Source organism: Triturus cristatus, chromosome 3_2, assembly GCF_964204655.1.
Source record: "Triturus cristatus chromosome 3_2, aTriCri1.1, whole genome shotgun sequence".
Taxonomy (NCBI): domain Eukaryota; kingdom Metazoa; phylum Chordata; class Amphibia; order Caudata; family Salamandridae; genus Triturus; species Triturus cristatus.
Window position 1 is genome coordinate 986264466 of NC_140584.1, and position 24531 is coordinate 986288996.

General features: G+C 49.1%; 1 protein-coding gene across 2 annotated transcripts in view; it reads right to left on the reverse strand.

Moving 5' to 3' along the window:
* The window catches only part of ZZEF1 (zinc finger ZZ-type and EF-hand domain containing 1), a 1433434-nt gene that overhangs the window by 410673 nt on the left and 998230 nt on the right, over window positions 1-24531 (reverse strand). For both annotated transcript variants that reach the window (XM_085649580.1, XM_085649579.1), the window contains one exon: window positions 13633-13765. In XM_085649580.1, the coding sequence (XP_085505706.1) occupies window positions 13633-13765 (133 nt within the window). The remainder of the gene's footprint in view (window positions 1-13632; window positions 13766-24531) is intronic.

The window sequence follows — 24531 nt, forward strand, 5'->3', positions numbered from 1 at the left end:
GAAACCCGGGACAGAGGCTGAAACATCGGAATCATAGCCTGAATATCCCGGACTCGCTGCTCGGGAGGATAAACCCGAAACAGCGTCGAATCCAGAACCGCTCCGATGAAGGGGAGCTTCTGAGAGGGACTCAGTTGCGACTTCGGCACGTTGATGGAAAACCCCAGCAAATGCAGGAGGTCGGCCGTAGTCTGAAGGGGGTTGAAGACTGCCTAGGGCGAGCTCGCCTTCAACAACCAGTCGTCGAGGTATGGGAAGACTGACACCCCTGACCTGCGCAGGTGAGCCGTGACAATCGGCATCACTTTCATGAACACCCGAGGGGCGCTGGTAAGGCCGAAGGGGAGCACGGCAAACTGAAAATGCTCCTGGCCTACCGTGAACCGCAGGTAACGCCGGTGGGCCGGCAGGACGAGGATGTGAAAATATGCGGCCTGAAAGTCCAACGCTACCATCCAGTCTCCAGGGTCGAGGGCAGCCAGGACCTGAGCCAGAGTCAGCATTTTGAACTTCTCCTTCCTGAGGAAGCGATTGACGTTCCGGAGGTCCAAGATGGGGCGCAGGCCCCCTTTGCCCTTTTTGGGGACCAGAAAGTAGTGGGAATAACAACCACTCCCTACTTCTGGCCCAGGAACGCACTTGATGGCCCCCTTGGCCAAGAGGGCCGTGACTTCCTGCTGGAGAAGTACAAAGTGATCCCCGACATGCGGTGGCACCGAGGTGGCATGGCCGGAGGGGAGGACTTAAAGGTAAGGGAATAACCCCTGCGGATGATCTGCAACACCCACTTGTCCGATGTGATATCGCGCCAGTGGGGGAGGTGGTGGCGGATCCTGCCACCCACCGGCGTGCGGTGCACCACAAAGCTCGGATTAGGACGTTTTGGAGGTAGAAGCAGTTGGGGCAGAGGTGGACTGACACCCACGCTGATTCCCAGACCCACCCCTGCGGAAGCCACGTCCGCAGCCGTGTTCAATCAATCAATCACGGGTTGGTAAAGCGCGCTACTCTCTCGTGAGGGTCTCAAGGCGCTGAGGGCAAAGGTAGGGCAGCTCCGGTCAGTTGAAGAGCCAGGTCTTGAGAGCCCGTCTGAAGGAGTGCAGGGTTGGTGAGCGTCTTATTTCTACTGGGAGAGTATTCCATGCTGTGGCTGCAGTGTAGGAGAATGCTCTCCCTCCAGATCTGCTTCGGCGGACGCGGGGGATCTCTGCCAGGGCGAGGTCGGCTGAATGAAGGTTCCTGTTGGGTGCGTGGAAGCTCAATCGGCTGTTGAGGTGCTTGGGTCCGATGTTGTTGAGAGATTTGTAGGCGTGCGTGAGTAGCTTGTAGGTGACTCTTCTCGACGGGGAGCCAGTGGAGTTCTCGCAAGTGAGGGGTCATGTGTTCCTGGTGAGGTATCACTAAGATGAGCCTGGCGGCCGCGTTTTGGTACGTTTGGAGTTTGCGAAGAAGGGATTTGTTGATTCCTGCGTAGAGGGCGTTGCCGTAGTCGAGCCTGCTGGTGATGAGTGCATGTGTGACGGTCTTTCTGCAGTCAGAGGGGATCCACTTGAACGTCTTACGCAGGATACGGAGGCAGTTGAAACAGGTTGATGAGATAGCGTTGATTTGGCAGTTCATGGAGCGGGAGGAGCCCAAGATTATGCCAAGGTTCCGGGCGTGGTCCTTAGGGGTGGGCCGAGGGCGGGGGGCCACCATGAGTTGCTCCATGCGGAGGGGCAAGGTCCGAAAATGAGAACCTCGGTCTTTTCGGAGTTGAGTTTGAGGCAGCTGTCCTTCATCCAGCTGGCCACGTTCCTCATTCCTTCCTGAAAGCTGAGTCTGGTGTCTTCTGGGTTACTGGTGAGGAAGAGGATGAGTTTGGTGTCGTCAGCGTAGGACACAATGCTGAATCGGTGTTATCTGACGATGGTGGCGATGGGAGCCATGTAGATGTTGAACAGGGTAGGGCTCAGAGAGGAACATTGGGGAACTCCGCAGATGATGTCGGTGGGTTCGGAGAGAAAGGGGGGGGGAGCCTGACTGTGTTCAGTGGGAGAAGAAGGAGCGGATCCAGTTGAGGGCGTTTCCCTGGATCCCTGTGTTGTGGAGTCTGGTGGTCAGTGTGTGCTGTGAGACGGTGTCGAAAGCTGCGGAGAGGTCCAGGAGGATGAGGGCCGCGGTGTGGCTCTGGTCGAGCAGCATGCGGATGTCGTCAGTGGCAGTGATCAAAGGCTGTCTCGGTGCTGTGGTTGCTGCGGAAGCCGGATTGGGATGCGTCCAGGATGCCGTTGTCCTCGATGAAAGTAATCCGCTGGGCGTTAACGAGCCTTTCAGTTAAATTGGCAGCGAAGGGGAGGAGGGAGATGGGTCGGTAGTTCTTTAGGTCAGTAGGGTCGGCTGAGGGCTTTTTGAGGAGGGGCTTCACTTCTGCATGTTTCCAGTCCATGGGGAAGGTTTCCGATGCCAGGGAGGAGTTGACGGTGAGGGCTAGCTCTGGAGCGATGGCCGTGGAGGATCTGTGGAAGATGTGTGGGGGGCAGGGGTCCATGGGGGCTCCTGAGTGAGTGTTCTTCATAGTGGTGGTGATGAGTTCGACGGAGGCGGGGGCCCATGTGGTGATGGTTGGCATGGTGGAGGTAATGGTCGTAAGGGTGAAGGCACTCGTTGGTTCGTTGAAATTGTCGTAAAGGGTCATGATCTTCTGGTGGAAGAAGGTGCTGAGCTTGTCGCAGAGATCTTGGGAGGGTGTGTTGTCAGAGGCTTCGCAGGGGGGTTTGGTGAGATGCTTGATGATCTTGAAGAGTTCGCTGCTGTTGGCTGCGTTGGCATTGATTTTTTCCCTGATGAATGTTCTTTTGGTGTCTCTTATCAGCGGGTGATCCATCGGTGGAGTTCAAGTGCAGCGTCGTCGGTGTCGGTGGTGGCTAAAGGTGGGTCGTGGAGGAGGGTGGAGTTGAGAAGGTCCTCGGTGATTCTACTCCAGTTTCGTCAATGTGGGCGTGGGGCTTGTTTTGGTGTGGTGCTGGAAGTGAAAGTGAAATGAATGCAGTGGTGGTCTGTCCAGGAGTGCTGGGAGGTGTGGGTGACAAGGATGTTTGACCCTACCGTGAAGATGGGGTCCAGAGTGTGCCCTGCAATGTGGGTGGGTGAGTTTACCAGTTGATTGAGTCCCAGGTTGGAGAGATTCTCAAGTAGCGCGTTTGAGTCGGGGTCCTGGTGGCTGTCGAGGTGGAAGTTTAGGTCTCCGAGCAGAATGTAGTCCGTGGAGGCGATGGCGTGGGATGCGGCGAGTTCTGTGATGGCGGTCGTGGCTTGGGCGCGAGGTCCTGGTGGTCTGTAGATGAGCGAGCCTCGTAGCGTAGTCCTGGGGTTGGTGTGGATCTGAAAGTGGAGGTGTTCTACGTTGGGAAGAGTGATGTTAATGCTGGGCGTGGACAGTTGGAGGGATGATTTGAGTGCAATGGCGAGGCCACCACCCGGGCGGTTGGGGCGATCTAACCTCCTTAGTTTGTAGCCATCTGGAATAGCCGTGGCAATGTCAGGACCGGAGCTTGTGTTGGTCCAGGTCTTGGTGAAAAAGGCAACGTCAGGGGCGAGAGTGTCGAGTAGGTCCCAAATCTCAATGGCATGCCGGTGAAGGGATTGCACGTTGAGAAGGATGCACTTGATGGTGTTGGCGGGTATCGCAGCAGGTAGTGCTTTGGTAGCTGAGGCAGTGGCGTCCATGAAAAAGGTGCATTGGCAGTGAGCGCAGGAGAAAGCTCCTTGAGTGTTGTAGGGCGCTGCTCGTACGCAGTACTCGAGGCGGCTGTGTTTGAGTGCGCGGAGGCTGACGACTATGTAGCGGAGGGTGCCCGTAGAGCCTGGTGCGCGGTCCCGGCGCGGACGGGCGCAGACGGGCTTTCCTTAGGTCGCCGTTATGAAAGGGAGGGGGGCGGGATTGCGGAGGAGGCAGGCGGGAGTCTGGCGGGGGGCGGGGCTGAGGGGAGGATCACCAGGGAGGCGGTAAGGCGCTACGGCACTAAATCAAATAATGAGGCAGAGACCTGCAAATTAAAACAGTCACACACACAAGAACACAAAATCGCTAACAAACGCTGGTGTCAGGAGCGCGAAATACCACGTGTCACAGAGCCTGTGGCAGAGTCGGGCGCGAGGCTCGAACTCTGCTGCTGGGGCTGAAAGGTGAGGCTGGTTCTGCACAGGCTTGCTGAAGGAATGTGCCTGGGCGCCTCTGCTGTGGCCACGAAAGAAACGAAAACCAGGAGTGGCCGGGCTCTTTGCAGAAAGACCTAAGGACTTGGCCGTGGCTCGCAAGTCTTTAAAACGCTCCAGTGCAAACAGGCGAGTGCCATCAAAGGGCATGTCTATGAGCGAGCTCTGGACATCGGGCGAGAGCCCGGTAGACCGCAACCAGGCGTGGCGACGCAGCGCCATAGTTGTAGAAATTGCCCTACCCAGTGAGTCCGCGGTGTCCAAACCACACCGAATGGCGAACTTAGCCGCATCTTTACCCTCAGCAACAGCTTGGGACAGCACAGCGTGGATCTCCTCAGGACACTGAGGCAACACCTCCGCAACTGTGTCCCACACCAGTGCAAACAGGCGAGTGCCATCAAAGGGCATGTCCATGAGCGAGCTCTGGACATCGGGCGAGAGCCCGGTAGACCGCAACCAGGCGTGGCGAAGCAGCGCCATAGTTGTAGGAATTGCCCTACCCAGTGAGTCCGCGGTGTCCAAACCACACCGAATGGCGAACTTAGCCGCATCTTTACCCTCAGCAACAGCTTGGGACAGCACAGCGTGGATCTCCTCAGGACACTGAGGTAACACCTCCGCAACTGTGTCCCACACCGCGTAGGAAGAGCGGCCTAATAAACAGGCAGTGTTCACTGACCGCAGTCCCAACATGGCCGAAGAGAACAACCTCTTACCGAACTGCTCCAGCTTCTTAGAGTCCTTATCCGGCCGGGCCGTGGGAAAAGCACTCTGTGACGTTGAGGCTTGGATGACCAGGCTCTCAGGCGTAGTATGAGTGATGAGAAACACAGGGTCGCCAGGCGATGACGCCTGGCGACATTCTTATCCACAGGGGCCCCTGTGGCTGGCCACAACCAAGTGCCCGACAAGATGTCAGTGAGGGCGTCGTTAAAGGGGAGCAGGGGCTCCGACGCAGTGGACGCCGTCTGCAGCATCTCAGTTAGGAGATTAGTTTTGAGGGCCACCGTTGGAAGATCGAGGTTGAGGACCTCAGCTGCCCGACGGAGCACCATCATGTAGGAGGCGGGAAGAGGCAAACCCCAGGTCAGAAGAGACGTCGAGGTCGCCGGCGTCCTCCGAGTTGTCCACCCAGTCCTGCTCGGAGTCACACTGACGGGCAAGAGGGTCCTTGGACCCCTCCCAGTCGTCCTCCACCTCTGATGCATGGGGAACAGACCGGGGCGGCAGAGCTGGATCCGGAGAAGGAACATACGGCGTCGGTAACGGCGCCGGCCAGGGCCGAGTCCCACTGTGTATCCCAGGTAGGAACAAAATGGTCCTCGAACCGGGGCAAGGGAGGGACAAACGGCACCCACTGCGGCGCCGGAGGATCCCAGGTAGGAACAAAATGGTCCTCGAACCGGGGCAAGGGAGGGACAAACGGCACCCACTGCGGCGCCGGAGGCGGAGTCGAGGGTGGGGCCGGGGCCGGTGCCGGCAGCGCTAGACCTTGTGGCACCGGGGCCAACGGCGCAGGATCCTGTGGTGCCGAAGCTGGATCCGCCGGCGGCCCCACAGGATCCAGACTCGGGACCGTGGGGCCCGAAGGCACGCCGGCGAGAGCCCGAGGCCTAAAAAGGTGGTCCATGGTAGCAAGAAATTCTTCCACCTGTTCAGGAGTCGCCGATGGACCCGGGTAAGGCGGGTAGGCCGTGGGACTCCCAGACTCCAACGGACCCGCAGGGGCAGAACCCCTGTCCCCCTCGTCCGCATCCGAGGACCGACGGGGGGACACACATCGGAGAGCGAACTCGCATCTACGACTTCTTTTTATGTCGTTGCTTACCCGAATCCGAGGGCGAAGACTTGGAGCGACGACTGCGGCCCCGCGAGCGTTCTCGGGAACGGCACTGGGACGAGTGCCGGGCCTCTAGCAGCTTCCGGCGCCACTCCCTCAAGGCCTTTGGAGCCATGGCCCGACAGTCCCGGCAGGACAAGGAGTCGTGGTTGGTCTCCAGGCAGTAGAGGCAAACATCGTGGGGGCCGCCACCGACAAATCGCGACGGAAGGCCCCACAAGACTTAAATCCAGGCATCCCTATGTGCACCAAGGAGAAAAGGAGACAAAAAGTCTCAAAAAGGGTTGTCAAAAAGTGACTAAGGTAAGTGCTCTAACCGCATCTGCGCTTGCTGGCGCGGAAAAAGAAAGAACTGACGTCAGCGCGCATGTGTGGCGCCTATGTAGTCTCCGTGACATCTCGGCGCAGACGACGCCAGCGACGGACACGGAGCCGCACGACGCTGCCTACTGACGCGCAGGGGTACTGCTAGCAAAACTTTCTGTCTGACGCCTGGGGATATTCTAAGGTAAGGAATCTATCACTAATGTGTCTCTTTCAGATATCATTGTGAAATTAAAGCCAACCTCACACACCAAAGACCCTCTTCCGAAAAAACTAGTACACAACCTAAACCACATCATCACCCCATTTTGGACAAAAATCATTAACTCCTCCGTTACCTCTGGGTGTGTACCTGATTCCCTTCAACTCGGGCAAATCACTCCCATACTTAAAAACCACAAGGCTGGCCCTATTGATTGAATATGCTACTTACCAGTATGCATCTGTTCTTGGCATGTAGGGCTGCTGACATTCATATCTGTGCATAGATCGCCGCCTAGTGTTGGGTCCGGATGTTTGCACGTTGTTGTCCTGGAAGAGTCTTCGAAGTATCCTGAGATTGGTGACTCCTCCCCTGGACCACAGTGCGCATGGGCATCCTCTCCATCCTCAGATTGTTTTTTTCCGCCATTGGGTTCGGATGTGCTTATCTTGACTCAAACAACCTCCGTCCCACCTCTAACCTCCTGCTCCTAGCCAAAACCATGGAGAAATGTGTCCTACAACAACTTGACAGACACATAGGCAAATTCTTTTTTTTTTTAAACCGTTTATTACAAGACTCAAAAAATTATACAAATATGGGCCTACAACCTTCCGGCCGGCCGCTAGCAATAAAAGGAGCATACGATATACATTTATAAAACACATGGTGATGCGGCCGAGCATGTACAGGAGGTAACATCGTTGCGCGCCACACTATCCAGACCCCATTATACGGTTCCATTTTAAATTTAAAGAACAACAAACACAAACAAACCCACAAGGCAATCCTCAATCGGAATAGCAACACGTGCTCCCCTAGAGGGGGGATCCTAGCCATCCATAGGAATCTCAAGAGGGGGGGGGAGAGATCAGAACTAGGGTTGGGGACACCTAATGCCCAGGTACCGGGGGGATGAGTTGGCTAAGGGGACGGGGCCGGCGACGGATCGGGCAATAACGGTGGAGCACAGATTCCCCCGCGGTAGGCGTTCCAGGGGCCCCACACTTTCACCCATGTCGCAGGCTTACCTCTCGCCACATACACCACCTTTTCCCGAAACATGCACCAATCCATATGTTCCTTCCAGGCCGAGACAGTCGGGGGCCTCTGGGATCCCCACAGCTGCACATAGGCAAATTCAACCACCTGGACATCTTACCAATCAGGTTTCAGGAAAGGCTGCAGCACATAAACCGCCATGCTTAACATTGCCGACGACATACATCGCTCCTTAGAGAACTGAGATGCCTGCCTTCTTATTCTATTGGACCTTTCAGCGGCTTTCGATACAGTCAACCATGCATCCTTACTGGAATCTCTGAAGTCTTGCTCTGGCCTCAATGGCACAGTCCTTAAATGGTTCACTTCCTACCTCCAACACCAAACACAACAAATTAAAATCAATTCCTGCCTCTCAAATCCTACTCCTGTCTCTCTTGGTGTATCACAGGGCTAAATACTCTCCCCCTCTCTCTTCAACCTCTTCATGGGACCCCTTACCATCATCTTGAAGCAAGCTGGGATACAGTATCACCTTTATGCTGATGACACGCAATTCTACTATAAAATCAAATCTCACAGCAACATCCTTCATCTTAACATCACACTGAGCAAGATTCAATCTTGGTTTTACTCCAACCATCTAAAACTGAACCCTAACAAAACGGAAATCATTCTATTCTCCCCCAAAAGTAACCACCTCCCTATCCAAAGCTGCATCACTGACCTCAAAGCCCTCAATTGTCCGCTCACTCTATCCCACATGGCTAAATCCCTAGGCTTCACCCTGGACATATATCTGTCTCTTAAGGACCATATCAAAACATCAGGCAAACGAGCGCTTCTCACACTTAAACACCTAAAAAAAGTCAAACCTTTGATCACTTCAGACGACTGCAAAGGGGTTGTTCAATTGCTAGTCCTATCCGAACTTGATTATGGGCAAGCTATTCTCACTGGGACCCCGAAAATTCACCTCGCTCCCCTTAGATCAGAACTCAACATGGCTGCCGGTCTCATAACCGACTGCAAACGGTATGAACCCATCACGCCCGCCCTCAAGTCCCTCAACTGGCTCCCCATCGAAGGTAGATGCATCTACAAGACTGCCTGCAAAACACCAACAAAACTCTTCACTCTCAATCCACTGACTACTTAAACAACAAACTCACAAGAGCAGGATGTGCCAGACCAATGAGAAGCTCCAATGCTCTTCTTCTTGTACCCCCGTTACTAAAAATAACTCTACCCAGACTCGCTATTTCTCAGGCAATGCTCCCTGCAACTGGAATGCCCTACCGAGGGACCTTCGCTGCAACCCTTCCTATCTATGCTTCAAAAGAGACCTGAAACGCCATCTCCTCAATAAATAATCCTAACCTCATTTCTGTAATTTGTCTGTTCATCGCTCTGTTTCTGCTGGCTCTTGCCGAGACAACACTTTATGTCACCAAAATTGTTAATGGTTTGGACCTCATTTTCAGCAACTTCATCCCCATGTCCCTACAAATAGAACTTTGTACTGATTTTGTGTGTGTTCCTTCTCCGATACATTTCCCTTATTTTTAAGCGTATATAACCATTGATCTTAAGTTTATTGCCTTGCTCCAAAATCTGTGCTGATCTTTCACTTCCTTTGCCATTTCGTATGAAACTGTTCCATTGATTGTTGCCTTGCTCTAAATTCTATAAAGCGCTCTGCTACCCCATGGTCAAGCTAGCGCTATATAAAACCTCTAAAAAAAAAAGTGCTGCAAGCCTAGATAATAATAAATTAAAGGAAAAAAACAGAGCTGGCATACACGCTTAAAATGCATGCAGCTAGTTTGAGAATAATTAAGATTCAGGAGGCTATGTAAGAGGACACTCTTCCAAGAAATTCTTTTGAAATTCAGATTGAACTTTAAATGGTCCCAGACACATTAAAGAAGAAATGTAAATCAATTACGATAAAGTGATAGCTGTTCATGTTTTGCTTCTACAGAAGTCAGGATAACGTTGTGATCACCCTATGGCAGCTTTGAAAGGGTGAATAAGTGCAACTATACCCATAAGTAAAACACAACAGATACACTGTATTTTTAATGAAAGCAAGTGAGGAGGACAATTTTCAATCAACTGTCAGAAGAGAACAAAATGTTTTGTATGTGTGGGCTATTTCAGCTAACCAATGAGATTTCTTTTACGCATATCCTAATGGTAATTAAAATTTGAGATGTTCTTTGTGAAATTATTGAATTTCTAATTATTCACGCAATTTGTTTGGACTAGCTTTTCCATCCTCATTTAATGGGGGTTGCATGAGCTGCTGGATGTAGCTTTTCAGTGGCAATCGTGCCCATCACTGAGCTAATAGTGAACTGAGACGGATTTTTTTTTGTGAAAACAGGATGAAAATATAAGTGAGCAAAAAAGATTCACTCTGCATTATCAAGTCTTCTATCTTTTCTCTTGGTAAGATAATAAAGTTTACCCTGAAATACAAGCATCTCGGTTGTGGAGAGGGTGTGGCAAAGCGGCCAGTGCTTCCGACTCGAGAGCTGGGAATCCCGGTTCAAGTCTCAGTGGAGCAACATCCTGTGTTTCTTGGCAAATCACTTAACTTCTCCTGGTGATACTTTGCGCTATATAAATCTGACACAATCCGAAAAAGCATTAAGAGGCAAAACTTTATGAAAAAAAGTTCCAGCAACGCGGATGTTAACAGTATTTTGGCGACGGGAAACTGATAAGAGAAGCAGACGAGGAAGAAGCGTTTGGTAAATGCAGGAAAATATGCTGCAGCCAATAGAATTAGAGAAAAAGTAAGTGGCACGTACAGGAACCAATGAAAAGCCAGGAAAGAAGAGGAGGTGGGATGGAAGCCCAGTTTAAGTTTATATAATAAAAACAATAGATTTCACAAGCACATCACAAGCGCTGTGCAGGTGAAACCTAAAAAGGATGCCCTGGTCCTCAACGCAACTCTAAGCTATCTTGGTGCAGCTGCCATATACCACCTTTTTCCCCAGGTAAAGTGAACTCATTCGACAAGCATAAGTTACCACAATCAGGAATACAGTCTTCAGAGTCAGGAGATATACTATCCAGCTCTGCATCAGTTTGAAGGTAGTGCATATAAGGAAAGTGATGATCAAATTGAGATCCCACTGTGGTATCACTTAAGGTTTGGGGTAAACCTGTGTCAAATCTTTTATAAATCTCATCACCACAGGTGATCTGAACAAGGGGGGGTTGGTCAGGAATACACAAAAAGGGCTAAAGGGTTGACAAATAACCTTTAGGGGTACCCGCTGCAAGTTTTTGCTGGGAAACTGCTCAAACAAGACATTAAATTGTTTGGCATGTAATGGGTTAGTATCGCGGGTGCCACAACAGTCGACTAAGTTGTCCCAGTGCCCATGGTAGACAGACTTTGTAAAGGGACATCTGGCAGCAAGGATAACAACCAGAAGTTTGGAGGGAAGATCAAATGCAGTCAGCCTCCCCCACTCAATCTACATGTATGAAGGTGCAGATTGCGCGTGGTTGGGTACAGGAACCTGCCCTGCTGTTGTGACTGGAGGTCCTTTGGAAGAAATAGCCTTATAGGAGGACAGATGGCCATGGTCAGATCTTCCAGATAACTAATTGCTTTTGCACAATATGGAGTCACCAGCGTGACTGGGGCCCGGTGTACAGAAGCCCTATGTTCCACTCTATCCAGATTGCCACTCATAGAGACAGTCTACTAGGAAACTCCAGAGCACAAATGTTTTAATACTGCACATTCTAGACTGTGGCAAAAACATCTAGTTAGAGTACTTCCCACTGCTGGTAGATGCTAATCAATCAATCAATCAAACAGCATTTATAAAGCGCAACACTGTCACCTCTAGGGGTATCTTGGCGCTGTGTCCCCATCGAAGAGCCAGGTCTTGAGTCTCTTTTTGAAGTCTGCCAGTGAGGAGGTTGTACGGAACTGGAGGGGAAGGTCGTTCCAGGTCCTGGCAGCGATGTAGGAGAAGGAGCAGCCACCGCTGCGAAGGATGCGGGGAGTGTGCAAGGGCGAGTGAAGAGGAGCACAGGTGTGTAGAGGAAGGGTGGAAGTTCAGTCGATGGTTTATGTAGGCAGGTCCTAGGTCATGGAGGGATTTGTAGGCATGAGTAAGGATCTTGAACTAGCATCTTGTCTGGATTGGGAGCCAGTGCAGGAATCTCAGGTGTATGTGTGTGGGGCGGGGGGTGTGGACACATTTGGGGAGGTCCAGGATGAGTCTGGCTGCAGCACTTTGCATGGTCTAGAGTCTTCTGCGGAGCTGGGTGGAGATGCCGGCTTAGAGAGTGTTACCGTAGTCAAGGCAGCTGGTGACGAGGGCCTGAGTGATGGTCTTTCTGGTGTTGGATGGAACCAATATAAAGATTCTGCAGCGCATGCGAAGTGTGGAGAAGCAGGAGGAGGTGATTGTGTTGACTTGTTGTCTCATGGGCAATTGGCTGTCGAGGATGATGCGGAGGTTGCGTGCATGGTAGGTTGGTGTGGGTGTAGGTCTGATTTCTGTCGGCCGCCAACTGTGGTCACATGCAGAGGTGTTCTCCCCGAAGATCAGTACTTCAGATTTGCCGGAGTTGAGTTGGAGGCAGTTGTCTCTCATCCATTTAGCTATGCTGGTCATGGCATTGCACATGTTGGTTTTGTCGTTGGAGGGGTCCTTGGTGAGCGAGATGATCAGCTAAGAGTCAGATTAGGAGATTATGGTAAATCCGTGGGATCTGGAGGCTGAAAGGATGGTCATTTAGATGTTGATCAGGGTAGGGCTGATGTTGATCCTTGTGGTATGCCGCATATGATGTCTTTGGGTGTGGAGGTGAAGGGAGGCACTCTGATGCTCTGTATGTGTGCTGTAAGGAAAGAGGCGATCCACTTGAAGGCATCTTGCTGTATATGCCTATGTTGTGGAGTCTGTTGAGAAGGGTGTTGTGGGAGACGGTGTTGAATGCCGTGGAGAGGTCGAGGAGGAGCCATTTGACACCTTGGGATGTAACTGCCATTCATGATCCGCCAGGTTTGTCTGCCCTGCCCAGAGATGAAGCAACTGTCGGCAAAAGACCCAGGACCCCAAACTGCTCTGCTTGTTGCACTACTAAACAGCAGTGGTGTGGTCCATGAGAACCTGAACCAGCCTCCCATTGATGACCGGTAAGAAGACTAACCCGCACCATGCAAATAGAACAGATTAATGTGAAGACGCATCTCTACTAGAAACCAGAGTCCTCTGATTTGGTGAAGCACAATATCCATAATATCCCCAATTACTGTGGCACGCTAATAGTGAACCTGAATTAAATCAGGCAGTTAGCCAATCAGTCTCTGGAGGTGGTCTACACCGGACTATGACGATCCCACCTTTTTCAGACAGTCATTGAGGCTGTAGAAACCGGCCTGCTTAGTCAGACATAGTCTGCTGAAAAGTGTTGTTGTAATCTTTGAAGAATTTGATGAAAATTAAAAAAGAGCTGTGGAACCACGTCTCTAAGGCATGTAAAAACAGGAACTAACATCATACGCCAGGCTGCATAATACAACTATTGGTGTTGTCGCGTCTTGGGCAGATGGAGGCAAAATTTGAATCGAATGATGCCGCAAGAGAAAATGTTTGCAGACCTACCATGAAGACTTGGGCTAATCATAAGGTAAGGAATCTGCAAGAACACATATCCATTACTGCTGTGCATTAGAAAGAACATTACTCAAAAACACAGTTTACTGGATCCTAACATGTACTGAACTCGGCCTGTGATGGGCCTCATCGGAGGTAGTAGTACTGAAATACATTTCTCAACTTCAACATATGTCTTTGAATCGTGTGAGAGAAGATGCTTGGTACTGACAAAAGATTCAAAATATATTTTTAAGGACATTATACACCTTGTAAGAAGAACGGTTACACTATGACCTTTATGGTGGTTTATTAAAAATACTCCCATACTGTGGGGAAGTTGGAATCATGAGATATACAATGAAAACAATCTATGGTCCATTTAGGTTTTTGAGGGATACAATCAAAGCAATGTTGCTACTAACCTGTTTTTCTTTTCCGGGTCTTGATGTCAATGATGACAGCCCTATTTTTCTCTGTGAAGTGTTTTAGAATGATCACATCATGAGGTTCATTGGCATTGTCCAAATACAAAGACCGAGTTCCCATGCAGAGAACCTGGAACGAACAGCAATATACTTGACTTAACATTTAGTATAATAATTGTCAACATGACATTAAAGCATTTTTCAACCCCTTGCTAATTACAAATATTTTGGAAATAAGAAACTTGACAGGTAATACCAGCAAGCAACCAATTGTACTATTTTTTGGGTGAAAAACACCAGTCCGAATGCCGTACATTTGCAATAGAGCGTTGTTCACTTGAAACAATTTTTAACTACAAAAGGATGGATGTTTTTATTTTAAAACGTGAACTAATCACAGACTGCACACCCGCCTGCAGATATGGGCTAAAGTGGGTTCCCTGGTGGTCCTGGGGAGGGAGTAGAAGAGAAGGACTGCGGCTAAAGACCCCTTTCCCTTGTCTCTGTCCTTCTACTGCAGCATGAAGGGAATCTTCTGCTGCGGATGGTCTGTGGAGACTGGCGCAGCCTGTACTGGAACCTGTTAGAGAAGTCTCCAATTTTTTTGAACTGGCTAATAAATTATGAATCGGTGAATGAAGCCATAGAGACCAGGCCGTGAACCTCCCAGCCTTAAAGAGCTCCAAGGCTGCAACTGCCCTGACCATCAAAAGACGTTCACCACCAAAAAGCATGTCCATGAGTGTGGCCAGGACATCCCCAGAAAAACCTGTAGAGATCAGTCAGGTAAGAAGTTGCAGGCAAACAGTGGACACCATCGCTCGGGCAACCGAATTATCCATGTCCAGACCCGTCTGATGGTATGGCAGAACGCTTCCTGACCATCGTGGATTATCTCCTCAAAGTGATCCTTCGGATGGTCAAGAATGTTGGGAGCGATCAATTCTAATATAGCCCACAAAGCATGCGTATTGACACCAAGGCATGCAGCGCTGAGGGAATGCAACAACTTCTTCCCCACCTCTTTCAGCATGTTGGACTATCTGTCCGGCAGGTGGGTAGGAAATCCCATTATGAATTTGGAGAAGGAGGAAGCCTGCATCACAACACTCACTGGCAAAGCGTAGACCGAAAGAAATATCATGTGCCCCCGGTGCTGACCTGCAACACAGGGCCACTAATAATTTTTAGTGCCAGGGCTGCGGTTGGTTTTGCCTTGCAATCCCTTAAAAATTTCAGAAGGCCTCATTAAATGGCAACAACAGCTCCACTGAGGTAGGGGTGGACTGCAGAATATCAGTGATGATGGTGGATCTGAATTCCACAGAAGGAGGGGGCAACTCAAGCACCTTGGCTACCTTCTTAAAGACAGCACGGAATGATGCCATCTCTGCTAGAGTAGGTTATGTAAGTGAATCAGTGTCAATATCTGGCCCAGGTTTACAGATCCAGTCTGGCAACTGGGGATAATCAAGAGGTGAGGAATGTAGATGTAGCCATCAGAAATACTGATTCCCACATATTATTCCCTATCTAAGATATGGCATGTTGTAATATTCCAAGTCAGGTATTACCATGTTGTTTGTACTGTGACACTTGTGGACTCTGGACACATATCACCTTCAAGGAATATATAGGCAAGAAAATCAAGATGGCCTAGTACCAGATCTTTCTACTAAAGTAAGTGTAATCATTCCTCCCAAACAGCGACTTCAGCCTTCAAACTCTTGTGCCCTTGTATCTAGATATGAAAAACATCACTGATGGACTTCAGTGACACCCATATCGACCCCACCAACTTCAAAACTAGTTACATTATCTACACAACTGTCATCCGGCCCCCAGGTTTATCAGGCTGAGATTAACCAAAGCCAGACCTTTAGATTGGAGATGAAGTGCAAAAAAAAAAAACAAGGCAAAAGGCCCCTTTTATTTATGTACGAAGGGCCTGGGACTACATCTCTGCATTTTTCAGGACCACCCCAGCCCGACTGCAATTTCAGAAAGAGTTAAAGACACAGCTTTATTAAGAACACTACTATGCTGCAGTAACAATCTACTTCTGCTCTTCAGAACCCATCTACCATTCCAGTCACACATTGACTGTATCTTTGTTTTTGTGCAGAGCTATGCTGCCACTCGGTTAAGCTTGTGCTATACAAATACAATACACCTACATAAAACATACTTCAAACATACATATACATGATCAGGACCTTGATTTCCAACCGTGGTCATATCCCTTACATTATGATTAGATCATAAAAATACAGCAAAATCAGACTCAGCAGAAAGAGAGGGCAGAATGAGTTGACAGGAAAGAAGTGTGGCCAAAACAGAGCATATGTAACCTTAGGTAACCTTTTTCGGTGATCTATTAATGTGAATGTATTCTTGAAAGAAGTGGGTGGTCAAACTGTGATGATAAGATTGCCAGGAAAGGTTATTTAAACGTGAAGGTTATATTAGAATTCAGGACTGACCCGATTGGCCCTAGAAGACTGAGCCTGCAAAAAAGTATTTTATTATTAACACTACATGTCACCCTCACACAAACTTCTTCTATACATCCAAGGTTTGTTTAACAAATGAAGAGAGAGTGCACAGTGTGTTAGGGATGGAAGCACTGCCCCAAATGATACTGTTGAGGTTCGGCGGTAAGTTGGTATTGACTACACTATATTAGAGTTATTCAGATAAGTTCAAGCAGGGACCTTGCTCTTGCTGGAATGGAGATGTGCTGAGCATAGCCTATGTATCAAATGATGTATGGACTCAACTCTAAAACAGATCACCAGAGGCTGACAATACATACTCAGAAATAAGCCTTGTGAAAGATTCCTGTAAGCGAAACGTCTGTTCTAGTTCATGTCAAATCAGTAATGGTTTGGCATGATGGCTGACTGTTCTCTACCTAAATTATGGTTTTGGAAGCTAACTTCATATTCACCTGTGGTGATGAATGTAAGATGCTGTAAACTAGTGTTGGTATTTCCCGCAAAACTACTTATTGTTTGAGACTGAAAAGACTGAATAGTTTAACTCATCCGTTAAACATAGTAAGGACTCTTAATTGATATTTGTCAGTACCCATTGCAAGGCTATGCTTTAACTCCACTGAATTACAAAACAAGTGTCAGGAGAAAGATACATTTTGGATCATGATAAACAAAGATAAGAATGAAAGGTCGTTAGACAAGAAGGTCAAAGTCAGGCGCAGGGTACAGACTGAGTTTGCTTCTAGAACAACAACCCCATCAAATCTTCTATGCATGGTGGACGCACGGTCAGAAACACAAAAATGTTTGACAGATTTCCCTGCTATTGTGCCCACTGAGATTTGAGGCCCTACTACAACGCCTGCATGTGCCAACTGTTAGGTTTAGCCAGCAGGAGGCAAGCAATCTCAAGAGCCTCAGAGTCATCCGCACTGCGATCCAGGATCAGGATCAGGGTCATAGCCTGAATATATTGGATTCTACTCTCCAGAAGAAAGGTACAAAGCCTTACCATATCCATAGTAGCTCTGATGAACAAGGAGCGTCTGAGAAGGAGTCAGGTGTGACTTTGGCATGTTGAAAGTGAACACCAATGATGTTAAGAGATTCTCCGCCATCTGAAGCTGGTAAATGATAGCCTGAGGCAAACCCACCTTTGGCAGTCATTCGTCAAGGTAGGAGAAAGACTGGATACCCCGAATTCTGATGGTGTGCTGTGATCACTGTTATCACTTTCATGAACACCAAACGGACTAGAGAGCACAAAATTGAACACCGTGTACTAAAAATGCTACTTGCCCACTGTAAACGGCAGGGAACGCCTGTGGGCCTGAAAGACAGTAATATAAAAGCACAAGTTACTTACCTTTGGTAACGATATATCTGTAAGAAACATTAGTTAGTTAGATTCCTTATATTAGAATATTCCCAGGCGTCAGGCTGGATTCGGAAAGATTTTTCGTCAGCAGTACCCCTGCGCGTCGGTAGGCGTCGACTGCGGCTCGCATCCGTCATCGGCGTCGTGATCACGTCGGAGTACTTAGACGCCGCCCTCCGGCGCTGACGTCAGTTCTTCTTTTTTCCGCGCCAGCAAGCGCAGATCAGGGAAGAGCATACCCTTAGTCATTTTTTTACTAACTGTTTGGACATTTTGTCTATCTTTTTCAAGTCGACTTCGACTCCTGGTGCCGGTAGGGATGCCCGGGTTCAAGCCGTGTGACGTCTGTCACTGACTGATGTCGGTTACCGACCCCCACCATCGGTGTCTCTACTGTCTTGGGGCCGTGTGAGCATCTAGAATTAGTTCTTTCTCAGGAAGGCATTGAGGTTGAAGATCTAAAAAGAGAAGTTACTTACCTTTTGTAACGCCTTATCTGGTAGAGACATGATCCTTCTGCAGATTCCTCACCTTTGAATTTCCCAGGCGTCAGACTGAATCCAAAAGATTTTTCTTCGAGCAATACCCTTGCGTGCCGGTAGGTGTTGTCAGTCAGCTCTAAGTGGGGTCATCTCCACCGTTGTGACGTTCACATCACCTATATACGCACCACATCGGCGCGCTGACATCAGTTACTTTTCAGGACCAGGAGCGCGGAGCCATGAAGTGCACCGACACTGGTGTGTTTCTAAACTAGGGCCCTGAAAGGGGGTCAATCCTGACCCTAGAAACCTGTCCGCAGTGCAGAGAAAATGGGTGGGTCTGTAAGGCATCTGCAGCTAGATCATGTCTATAACAGATAAGGTGTTAACAAAGGTAAGTAACTTGTTAATCTGATAGAGACATCTAGCAGCAGATTCCTTTGCTTTGACCAGATACCCAAGCAATACCATCCCTGGAGGAGGGACTGCAGACAAGTTTAGACCAGGAAGTCGGGCAGGACAGAGCGGCCAAAAAGGACGTCCTTTCAGAATTTAGTGTCCAGGCAGAAGTGCTTGGTAAACATGTGCAGGGATGCCCGCGTTGCTGCCCGACAGATGTTGAGGACTAAACTCCACGCTGTAACGTCATGATAGCAGGCTTCACTCTGGTGGAATGAGCCCTTAAGCCTTCAGGAGGCTGTTTTTTGGCTAGAGCATTGCAAATGTTGATGCAGAGGACGACCCATCACGAGATAGTCCTCTTCAGCACTGCCCAACCTTTCTTGGATCCAACGTACCCCACGAAGAGTTGGTCGTCCACACCGAACTCTTTAGTGCAGTGAAGGTAGAAGGACAATGCTCTATGTGTGTCCAGACCAGACAATGGAGTTGCTTCTCTTCTTTAGAGGGGTGTGTAGGAGCGTAGAAAGTGGGCAAGGAGACCAATTGCCCCACGTGAAATGGTGTTACCACTTTCGGCAAGAAAGAGGATCTAGTGAGAAACACTAGTCTGCAATTCGCTCACCCTTTTGGCAGAAGTTATTTCCACTAAAAAGGCTGTTTTGATTGCAAGCAGCCATAGGCACTAGCAGTGCAGAGGAGCACACATCCGGAAGGTGAGAATCAAATTAAGGTCCCACTGAGGCATGATGAAAGGGGCAGGTGGGAACACATGTACAAGCCCTTAAGAAATCTATTTACAATAGAGGATTTCAGTAATGAGATTTGGTCTGGCAGCCTCAGAAAGGCAGACAGGACCTAAAGGTACCCTTTAAGAGTGCAGAGAGCAGAGCCCTGCTGGGCAAAAGTCAAAATAAAAAGTAAGACTTGAGACAGGGAAGCAGAAAAAGGATCAATAGACCTTTCTGTACAATATCTTACAAGTTTATTCCACCGGCAGGTGTCCACGGCCTTAGTGAAGGGCCACCTGGCCACCAAAATAAGATTGCAAACTCTGGGAGGAATGTTGAATGCTATCAACTGCTGCCGCTCAATCTCCATGCAAGACGGCACAGAGTTGGCTGGTTCGAGTGGAGGACCCTCTCTGCTGCTGCAACAGAAAATCCTCCTGAAGCGGCAGCCTGATTGGAGGATCAATGCTAAATTGGAGAAGCTTGGGATACCAGACTCTCCGTGCCTAGTCCTGAGCCACATAATTGACTTGGGCCCGGTACCTCCTAATCTTTTTGACCAATCTGGGTAGGACTGACATGGGCGGAATGGCATATGGAAGGCCTGAGCTCCACATGAGCCAAACTGCATCTCCAAGCGAAAGCCACCTTAGAAACTCCAAGTGCACAAAACTGCTCAAATTGCATGTTCTAAGCAAAGGCTAACCAATATAATCAAGGCTAACCGATATAATCAAGGCTCTCCTCACTATTAAAAGAGACCTTGCCTCACCTCCGAATGGAGATGCCAGTTGTGATCCGCTAGGCATCGGGCGCTGAGTTCGGCTGCTCTGGTGTTCAGAAAACCTGCCAGGTGTTGAACCACCAGGTATATGCCCTGCTGTTCCAGCCAGGTCCTGAGCAAAAGGCTCCGTACCCCGGAGGGGTAGTCTCAAATTTAAATGTAGTTTACAGCTTCTCTTTGAAGCGTGAATCTTCAGTCGTTATTAAAGCTTCCTTCTGAACTTCCTTCTGACCAGATCAATAGAGGCAAAACTTTTGTCTCTATGACCAGCAAGAGGCGGGGAAGTACAGTTCTAGTGCCTTCGACAGCCAGGACAGGTACAGGGACTATGTAACATGGCCCAAATTGGTTCTTTCCCACTATTTTCTCTCTGACCAGGTCCCCAATCTTCATGACCCAGGCAGGTCCTGGTGAAACAACTTTCACTTCCCCAGTGGTGGTGCGTTCTACTTGGACGTTGCTTTGTAAAGCCCAGAATTCATTGAGTTCCTGTGAAACAGCTAAACGTTCATGGATGTCAAATGGTGCTTCAGCCGCCACTGTCCTGACACTATCGTGGTCTGGTACCCACATTCTCACACCAAACAGAAGTTTATAAGGAGTACGACCCCTAGGAATTTTCTTGACATGTTAGTGTCCGCCGAACAGCATATAGGGGATTGACCCAACTGCCAAACAAGCCTAATACCCTTGCTCTTAAGGACTGCTTTAAGTCAGTTTTTCCTCTCAATTACCGAATTTCTCTCAGAACAGTACTGAGAGGAGTACCGCAAGGCCGCACCTAAATTTCCCATGGCTTCTTTGTAAGCCTAAGAGCTCAATGCCGGATCTTGGTCGGAAATCTAGTGTGCCAATTGAGTATATCCCGATAAAAATTCACAAATCCTTTAAACCAGTTCGAGCATCAGCCGGGCACTGAGGCCAAACCCACAGGAATTTAGAGCATAAATCCACTGCAACCAAGATATACTTGTAAGCTCCATCTGACTGTAAGGGGCCGCAGTGATCCAAATACACACAAGCCAAGGGCTTGTCAGAAATCAATAGAGGGGTCTGAGCTGGACGTGCTAAGGTGGGGCCTTTTATCTGCTGGCAGATATTACATTTAAGAACCAAGTCCTTGGTCTGTTTTAATAGACCTGGCCACCGATAGCGGTGCTTCAGTAATGAAGCTGTAGCAATAAAACCTGCAGAAGTGAAACCCAGACCCTCTTGTGCAGTCTAGTATCAGTCCTAATCTGCGATTAATGTTTGGTATCACTCTATCCCGCACTCCTGGAATCTGAGCATGCAGAATATTTTGTGCATCTAACTGGAAGGAGTACTTGAGAGAAGGAATATGCTACTTACCAGTATGCATCTGTTCTTGGCATGTAGAGCTGCAGAGTTGTACACTTAGCATAGATCGCCATCTGGTGTTGGGCCCGGATGTTTGCAGTTTGTTTTTCTTCTTGGACAGTCTTTGGAAGTCACGAGTTTGGTGACTCCTCCTTCGGTCCGTACTGCGCATGGGCTTCGGCTCCATCCTCAGATTGTTTTTCGCCAACAGGGAAATGATGGAGCGTAGTAATAACAGTGAGAAACCCATGTGTTGTATCTAAATAAGATGTACTGGAACGGATACAGGTAGCCGGGGAGGCGGGTGGGCGTGTACAACTCTGCAGCTCTACATGCCAAGAACAGATGCATACTGGTAAGTAGCATATTCCGTTCGAGGCATATGAGCTGCAGATTGTACACTTAGCATAGATTATATAGCAGTACCCAACCTTAGCGGCGACCACCGGTATCCGTTGCAGCTGTTTGAAAAAGTGTCTTTAGTACAGCCTGGCCCACCATAGCTTGCTGCTTGGAATGCACATCTACACAGTAGTGTTTTGTGAAGGTGTGCGGTGTAGACCATGTGGCTGCTTTGCAGATGTCATCTAAGGGTATATTCCCTAGAAAAGCCATAGAAGCCCCTAACTTTCTTGTAGAGTGGGCTTTAGGAGGAACAGATAATGTTCTCTTTGCCTTTTGATAGCAAATTTGTATGCATTTTACAATCCACCTAGCTATCCCTGATTTAGAAATGGGGTTGCCTTTATGTGGTGGAGAGAAGGAAACGAACAATTGTTTAGTCTTCCTGAAGGGTTGCGTTCTTTGTATGTAGTATAGCAACGCCCTTTTCACATCAAGTGTGTGTAAGGCCCTTTCTGCAACAGATTGGGGTTGCGAAAAGAAGACAGGTAATTCCACTGATTGATTGAGGTGGAAGGGGGAAATGACTTTGGGCAGAAACTTCGGATTTGTGCGAAGTATGACCTTGCTGTGATGCATTTGTATGTAGGGTTCCTGTATGGTGAACGCTTGTATTTCACCAACCCTTCTAAGGGAAGTGATAGCTACAAGGAAAGCTGTTTTCCAGGTGAGAAACTGTAGCTCACATTTGTGCATTGGTTCGAAGGGCGGACCCATTAGTCGTGTAAGAACTAAATTTAGATTCCATACAGGGGAAGGTGGTGCCCTGGGAGGAATTACTCGTTTAAGGCCTTCCATGAAGGCTTTAATAGCGGGCACTCTGAAGAGAGATAAATGCTGTCTGTTTTGTAGATAAGCAGCGATCGCTGCTAGGTGTAGGCGTATGGATGAATATGCCAGGTTACACCTGTGAAGATGGAGCAGATAGCATATGATGTGCTGTATGGATGCATCTAAAGGGTTGATTGTATTGTTACGGCAGTAAATAACAAATCTTTTCCACTTTGCGGCATAACATGCTCTAGTGGTAGGACGTCTGGCTTCCATGATGATGTTCATGCAATCAGGGGGAAGGTTAAGGTATCCGAATTCTAGGATTTCAGGAGCCAGATCGCCAGGTTGAGCTGAGCTGGGTCCGGGTGCCTGATTTCTCCATGGTTCTGGGTTAGGAGGCATGGGGATAGGTGCAGTTTTTGATGTGGTACCACTGATAGTTGTAGTAGCGTGGGGTACCACGGCTGCCTGGCCCACGTCGGAGCTACCAGAATGAGTGTGAGGGAGTGCTGTTGTAGCTTCCTCACCACTAATGGAATTAGTGGGCGAGGTGGAAAGGCGTATGCAAATCTGCCTGACCAGTTCATCCATATCGCATTGCCCTTGGACAATGGGTGTGGGTATCTGGCGGCGAAGCTTGGGCATTTTTTGTTTTCGTGGGTGGCGAAGAGGTCTATCTGAGGATGCCCCCACTGTTGGAAGAATGGTTGAAGAACTTGCGGATGCAGTTCCCATTCGTGTAGTTGTTGCGTTTGTCTGCTGAGCAGATCTGCCATGGTGTTTTGTACGCCTGGAACGTGTTGTGCCAGGAGAAAGATGTTTTGGGGAATTGCCCATCTCCATATGCTCTGGGCTAAGCGGGAGAGCTGGGGAGAGTGTGTCCCCCCCTGTTTTTGGATATAATACATTGCAGTCATGTTGTCTGTGCGAATGAGGACTGCTTTGCCCGAAATCTGTTTTTGGAAAGATTTTAGGGCTAGAAAGATCGCCAAGAGCTCCAGATGGTTGATGTGGAGCAATTTTTGCTGTGGCGTCCATAGACCTTGCATTGTGAGGTGTAGGAGGTGCGCTCCCCAGCCGGAGAGCGATGCGTCCGCTGTTAGAATCACCTGAGGAACCGGGTCCAGGAACGGCCGCCCTTTGGAAAGGTTTGTGGTGTTCCACCACTGCAGAGAGTGATGTGTGCGGCCGTCCACCAACACCAGATCCGTCAGCTGACCCTGGGCCTGGTTCCACTGTTGTGCTAGGCACTCTTGAAGTGGACGCATGTGTAGTCTTGCATGGGGCACTATAAAGATGCAAGACGCCATCATTCCTATGAGCTTCATGAACACTCTTGCTGGAAGAGAGTGTTGGGGAAGGAATGTTTTGCGTAAGGCTTGAATACTTGTGATTCTGGCTGTGTTTGGATAGGCAATACCTTTGGAGGTGTCTATAGTGGCCCCGAGGTATTGCTTTGTGTGAGATGGTATGAGGTGGGACTTTTGGTGGTTCACCGTGAAACCTAGCTGGTGGAGCAGTTGGATGGTGCTGTTTGTATGCTGCACACATTGGTCGTAGGACGCGGCTTTTATCAGCCAGTCGTCTAGGTAAGGGAAGACGTGAATATGTTGACGTCTGAGGTGTGCTGCTACTACTGCTAGGCATTTGGTAAACACCCGTGGTGCGGTGGTGACCCCGAAGGGGAGAACCGTGAATTGGTAATGTTGCCCGTCCACCACGAACCTGAGGTATTTCCTGTGAGAGGGGTGTATTGGAATGTGAAAGTATGCGTCTTTCAGATCCAAGGTTGTGAGAAAGTCTCCCTGGCAGAGGAGTGGGAGGACTTGCTGTAGGGTGACCATGTGAAAATGGTCTGAATGTATGTAGGCATTTAGAGGCCGGAGGTCGAGAATGGGTCTGAGGGTCCCGTCTTTCTTTGGTATTAAGAAATATAGGGAGTAGACCCCTAGATTTTGTTGATTGACGGGCACCTGCTCTATAGCGTGTTTTTGGAGGAGTGAGAGTACCTCTTGTTTGAGCAGTGTGGAATGTTCTTGAGACATTGGACGGTGCCTTGGTGGGATATTGGGTGGGGTAGATGTTAGTTCGAGATAGTACCCTGACCGAA